We start from the raw sequence: 6,605 nt of genomic DNA on the forward strand, positions 1-6,605 counted from the left end.
TGATTTGTTGTGTTTATTTTTATATAGAGGTATTTGATCAGTGCCATTTATAACAATTAATATCAATTAAATAGACAAAAAAGAAACAATTTAACTACATGGCCTGCTTATTCACTTGTGATAGAAGCACAAATATCAAGGAAACATGACCAAATAAACAAAATATGTTCAAAATTGGGAAGGAAAAACCCTCCACTTCTGAACTGCTTCCAGCTTGGTGCGACGCTGTGTGGAGGAGGGAACAAACAGCTGCACCACGGACAGTGGTGCCCAGTGGAATTCTGTCTCCTTCCTCCCTGACAGTCAAGATGGTGGCAAAGACAGCAAAAAATGGGGATTTTTTTTTCATCTCATATTGTGCCTAATTTTAGTGGATCATAATATATCAGCCATAGAATAAATCTGCAGGTCCCCTGGTTCAAAATGAGACCAAACTACTGATGTCAGTTTTAAAGCCACGACAAAGGCTAAAATATGGCCTACAACAGGCTGTAAGGCTGGACAAATTTCCAAATTTTATGGTCCCTACCAGCTAGTTAAGAGGAGTGAGGAGTAGCAGTCAATAATGATGTTAAACAGTCAATGAAACAGGTCTTTCAACTATTGAGAATAACTGCAACCCTGAAAGGCTGATTGGTCCAGTAGTTTGCAAGATTAGCTGTGGACAGACAAACACGAGATATGATACAATACAATACTACATGATAAGATAAGATAAGATAAGACAGAACTTAATTCATCCCAAGGGTAACTTCAGCAACAGTTGCAGTACAAATTAGGATAAGTGCAAATATAAATCATCAATCAGGTGCAAATCCGGATCATACACAATGCCAAACAGGTTAATGTTACAGATCATAGATGTATGAGGACTGGCATATAGCTCTATATGTTCAGAAATATATGGTTGGTTAATCTGGAATGTTCCCAATTATGTCCATAATATTGCACTAAATTTCCCATAAATCAGAGAGTAATCCACAAAGAGACAGAAATCCAGAGAGAGATTGAAACAAACCGCCTCAGCTCCCCATGTCTCTGCTGGTCAATGAAGTTGATTGTGGCAGGATTTCCTGTGGGGCTTCATGGTGGTAAAAGTCTGCTGCTAAAAGTGCTCCTGTGCATAACCAGCACATCGTGCAGAGGATGAGAGTCATTGTCCATGATGCTCCGCAGCTTACAGCATCCTCCTCTATGACACCACCAGCAAAGCTCCACCCTCAGGACAGAGCCAGCCTTTTAGACAAGCTTGTTGATCTCTTGATGTTGGCTGCCCTCACCCTGCTGTCTCTACACACAGCAAGTAATGTGTGAGCTCTCAAGTGTTGAGGAGACTTCAAATGCAGCTTGTTTTCCTTCAGTACAAAGCGATTTGTGTGATGACTGGGCAGAAAATACAGGGCTGAAACTGACTACCTAGGTTCATGACTGTAAACTCTCTTAACAAAAGAGAAACGGTTCATGCAAACAGACAAGTTTGTGTTTTTAAGAGATGGCACCAGTCTTGTTTTTAAACTAATCCAAATTTTAGCCACATTTACAACCCTGCTACAGGAGATCAGATAATGAAATACACTCAGCAGCTCTTTCCTTTTCACCACAGTGCCTCATGTCATATGTGTGCATTTACTGCCATCTGCTGGTGTTTGCAAGCAAGTGCAAAAATCTAGATTTGGAAAATCACAGCATTTCTTTTGGTATTATTTGGAGGAAGCATCTCATTTTTCATGGGGCAACTTGTGTGAAACATTTTCAGTTCAAGTGCTTTAATCATTAAAAATAAATTACATATTGTACTTTTACTATTAATTAAAAGCAAAGAAGTGTGAAGTCCATTATTGCTTTCAGTTGCATGTAGACATGCCTTTTTGGCAGCAGTCCAAGAGGGCAGGACAATTTTAACTCTGCAAGTTAATGTTTTAACCTGGTGGTTAAATAAAGACAAGTACGCAAGTGCAGAGTCACAGTCTCAGGAAGCGCGTTGACAGTTACAAGCACTTTGCACAGAGACATGGCTGTACGTCTCTTTGAGGGTGAAGATCATGCAGCTGCTTACCTGCAGTACAGAGTGGCACCCCTGGAATTGATAAGCAGGATTATGGGCTACATGGAGAAAAAGGTAAGTCTTAATGCATCTTCTTTAGCACTAACTACACCCTATAAATGCTTGTGTAAAGAACACACTTGTGGCATTGCATGAAATAGCTCTTTTGGAGGCTTACACAATGTTAAACCTGAGAATACTTGAGATAAATGTTATCATGATAGAAGTGTTGCCAAACCATTATTTAGCATTGTAGTTATGTTTGTAATCTACTGTCAAAAAAGCAGTCAAACAAGTTTATAATCTTAAGGTTTAACCTTTCAGACAACAAACCAGTTCAACCTTGCAGTGGATGTGGGCTGCGGTTCGGGCCAAGGGACAGTCCTACTGGCTCCATACTTCACCAACGTTGTTGGAACAGATATCAGCCCCGCTCAGCTGAAGATGGCTAAGGCCCAGAGCAACCCTCCAAATGTATCATACAGGTATGATAGAGGCATGGTAAGGACTTTGGTTAAAACGTTTTCTTTTTGTTTAAGTCCAAGGGTGGTGCCAAATATCCTCCAAGGTGTATTGATGACTTTTGATTGATGACCCCAGGGAGTGTCCAGCAGAGGAGTTATCATTTGCTTCGTGTGAGGTCGATCTTCTGTCGGCCATGACGGCTGCTCACTGGTTCAACCACCAGAAGTTTCTCCTGGAAGCTGACAGGGTGCTGAGGCCTGGAGGATGCCTGGCTCTCCTGAGCTACACTATGGACTTTGAGCTGGAGTATGGGGATATCTCCAACAAGCTCAATGACATCTGTAAAGAGGTTCATCCTAAAAATAAAAACTCAATTCTTGGAATTTATTTAGAATTTCTCAAATATAGATGTCTATTTACATGTTTCAGTACGTTTAATATTATCTTGAGGGGGATAAGAAAGTGCTTTTTAGAAATAAGAGATTAAAATACCCATACATTCTTCACTGGAAGGCAAAGTGAATTAAACCATTTATCCAATAGCCTTTCAGTGTGAATTTCTTATATGTCAAATGCCATTTGATGCATGACATTATGTACTTTGTCATCAAACCCCCTACATTGGCAGTATAAATGCCATGGTTCTGAATAATTTTGCGTATAAGCATGTAGAGGGAAAATAGGAAGGGACCAAGGACTGAGCCTTGAGGGACTCCACATGAGAGATAAACAGGGAGAGAATTAGTCACTTTCATATCTTTATACACATGGAAATACGGATTAATTATGCAAAGTTGCTTAAACATATCTTTCCCTTTTTTCTAAATTAGTTTTATGCTGCCCTATTACCGTTACGTGATCCCCATATAGGAACAAACTCTATGAAGATCTACTCAGACATGTTTGAGTCCTGCTCTTACCCAGACAAGGAGTGGTGAGTATCGGACACATATGCCCTTTAATGTCAAGGAATTAATTGGCACAAGCAGCTCGTCCATTTGCAGATCAAGTGTCATGCTCATCTCATGTTGTTGAGTGTTTCTGATTCACTATACAGCCTCAGTCTTTCCTTCTTTTGTGTCCAGGGTTGAGTGTCTGAGGGTAAAAAGGACTATGCCACTGAACAGGTACATTGGCATGGTGGAGACCTTTTCCACCTATCAGAAGTTGCTGCAAAAGGACCCCACTGAGGCTAAACGTCTTTCTAATGATATCAGGAACAAGTGAGATATTAACCTCCACCTCTTTCACAAGTCTAATCATTAACTTCTGGCCCTGAGCTCTCACCTCCACTTGCCTTGCACTTGACCTAAATTAATTTATCATTATCAAAAACTGCTAAAATTTGTCACTGATTACTGTCACATACTTCAGCATTATGGTATGGTAGTAAAATGTACATTCAATTCACCGGCAAAAGCTCTGCTGGACATTCCTGCAATCAGCATGCAAATTGCACACTCCCCCAAAACATGTAACATCTGTTGAGTGATAAAGCTCCAAATTTCGGAGTAGCCTTTTATTGTGACCAGCCCAAGGCACAACTGTATAATAATTTTGCTGTTTAATTAGTAACCTGATATGTCTCACCTGTCTGATGAGGTGGTGGATTATTTTGGCAAAGATAAGTGCTCACTAACACAGATCAGATTCTAACAAATTTGTGACAAAATTTAAGAGAAATGAGCCTTCCATGTGCATAGAAACAGTATTCGATCTTTTATTTCAACTCCTGCAAAAAATAAAAGTGCATTTATATTGGTTGCTGTACTTCAAATTTCCTCCACTATTTAGGGTACTATTGTAATCCTAGGTATTCTTCTTTTTTCTTCTTTCTTCTTTCTTCTTCCGAGGAAATCATACTTCCCATGGGTGAAAACTCACCAAACTTTGCACAAAGGTCCAGTCTCATGCCAGATATCCTCAGCTGTAAACTCAAGCCAATAGTCCTGATGGTGGTGCTACAGCAAGCATTTAAAGTTCAAAACTTTGAAAATTCACAACAAATCAACCATACATGCTACAACTTCACAACTTTCATCAAACTGTAGCCCCAATACTGAAGAAACTTTTGTACATTTAAACCTATTAAAAATTATGAAGTTCATCACTCTGTTTTTTTCAAAAGCTGTAAAACTTCTTAAACCTATCTCCTCCCACAATTTTTGCTAAATTGACACCAAACTTGCTACAGAGCATCTTCAGACTGTCCTACAAAAACTACATTTCTCAGATTTTTGATTTATTGAAAATTGAGCCTACAGTGCATCAAAATGTTTGACTGTAAACGGTACTGTAAACATATACATGCAAATTCTTGCTAAATAAATCTTCAATGTTCATGAAAAAAAATGACAAAATTCTAGAGTGATGGTAGATGATGTGTGGCAAATTTCAGAATTTTATCTCAAAAACTGAATTTTTGACAGCATGTGGGATTTTGCTCTAATGTGAACAATTGGAGTCAATGTAAAAATGGCAATTTTAAACATCAGTTTTTCACTTATGGAGCAAATCAATCATTGTTACAAACAAATTACCAACATCTCCATGCTGTCTAGATGCAATATGTGTATTTTCAGATTTTTGTTTCGATAACTGAATTTTTTACAGTGGTTTGAAATCTGCTTTTCCATGCATGGACGGCTACTTAACCTGCACGTCTGGCTTAGTCAATTTGTGAAGCTGCACATGTATTGTCACTGACTAATTAGCTCAGTGAGATAGAAGTTGATTCTTAATCTCAGAGGTTGTGAGTTCAAGCCTCAGCTGATACGAAAGGCAGATTGTGTTGCTAAATTCCTAAATGTCTTCCAGTTCTTCTGCTTGTTGTTCAGAATTGCCTAAAAATGCCCGCACCCGACCCATCGCTGCGCAGCAGCTATAATTTCAGTCAGTTTCCATCTTCATGTAGCCATTAGTCTTTCCATTGATTTATTTTAACCATTCTCTCTTCTTGTCGTCAATCCCAGGTTGTTGTCTGCCATGAAGACATCTTCTGATCCAGAAGTGACAGTGGTTGTCAAGTATTGCTATTGGCTGGCACGCAAACCTTGATCACTCTGACTGGCGGAATCCTGTGCACCAGATCCCGAAACCACAGCTGTAGGTTTCATCAGAAGTGACACAGACCTGAGAGGCCAGGTGCATACAAATCTATTGGTGCTACTCCTCCTACTGTATGTTAAGAATCACTTGAACTAAAACAAATTATTTAGATTACCTTTCTGCTTTTAAAACCAGCATATATTGAATTTATTTTTACATAAACATATTTGATTTTTTTTGTAATGATGCAAGTATGTAATGAGCCTGCTGTTAAATGAACTCCAGGCTTATGAATACTGACCTCTGTGAATATAGAACCTTACAAAGTGAACACTAGATGGAGCCTTGTCATACAGTGATGGATGAGATTCTAATTGAAGTCCACTTTGAGCCTTTTGTACAGCCTTGAAATTGTACTTTTCTTGAATGAGCTTCTTATTTCATGCCATGGATCAGAAATATCCACTTGTTTTCAGTATATCCATATCTTTAGATATTAAAAATATTAATATAACTGCAACAGATTTTGTTGTCTGTTAATCACAGTTGTTTTCAGTTGCTAAAATACACTGGTCAAAACTGAAGCTATGAAACTATGAATCATTTTTACTGCTTTCACTAAAAGTGCAACAAATCACCAATTTTTTCCAAAATCCATGAACAGTAACCTGAAAACTGAAATATATAGAAAATCTTACATGTACCAGAATATTTCAAATAAAATAAAATTATATGGTAATTAATTCAAACACAGCTAACTGCAATTTCAAAAGTTTTTTGTCTCATTACCAAACAGACTAAAGGGGGCAGCTTGGATTTTATTATCTTATTTTATTTTATTTTATTTTATTTTATTTAACTGTATTTATTTTTGGAATTATTATTGCAGCCTTGGAATTTCAGATTTTGTTTCTGTTATTAATTTATTTTAATTCATTCATTCATTCATTTTTGTTTATTTCAACTTTTAATTTTTCACAAGTAAATAACTATATTATGCAAAGATAAAATACCAAAGGATATTAAAACAAATTGCTGGTACCCTGAC

The 6,605-nt window shown here is 37.7% G+C and overlaps 1 protein-coding gene across 1 annotated transcript; it reads left to right on the plus strand.

Annotated features, from left to right (window-relative positions):
* Positions 1-1,966: 1,966 nt before the first annotated feature.
* Positions 1,967-6,206, plus strand: LOC126401815 (putative methyltransferase DDB_G0268948). Its single transcript, XM_050063324.1, has 6 exons — positions 1,967-2,119; positions 2,369-2,529; positions 2,645-2,858; positions 3,340-3,443; positions 3,595-3,732; positions 5,482-6,206. The coding sequence occupies exons 1-6, from the start codon at positions 2,012-2,014 to the stop codon at positions 5,564-5,566; spliced, it is 810 nt and encodes a 269-aa protein (XP_049919281.1). The 5' UTR covers positions 1,967-2,011; the 3' UTR covers positions 5,567-6,206.
* The last annotated feature ends 399 nt before the right edge of the window (positions 6,207-6,605 follow it).

The sequence above is a fragment of the Epinephelus moara genome, chromosome 15 (genome assembly GCF_006386435.1).
Source record: "Epinephelus moara isolate mb chromosome 15, YSFRI_EMoa_1.0, whole genome shotgun sequence".
Classification (NCBI taxonomy): domain Eukaryota; kingdom Metazoa; phylum Chordata; class Actinopteri; order Perciformes; family Serranidae; genus Epinephelus; species Epinephelus moara.

Bases quoted from the DNA above. Each gene is read 5' to 3' on its own strand.
- LOC126401815 (XM_050063324.1), top strand. From the start codon at position 2,012: ATGGCTGTACGTCTCTTTGAGGGTGAAGATCATGCAGCTGCTTACCTG. The intron at 2,530-2,644 runs GTATGATAGAGG...TGATGACCCCAG, and splicing joins CCTCCAAATGTATCATACAG to GGAGTGTCCAGCAGAGGAGT. The intron at 3,444-3,594 runs GTGAGTATCGGA...TTTTGTGTCCAG, and splicing joins TCTTACCCAGACAAGGAGTG to GGTTGAGTGTCTGAGGGTAA.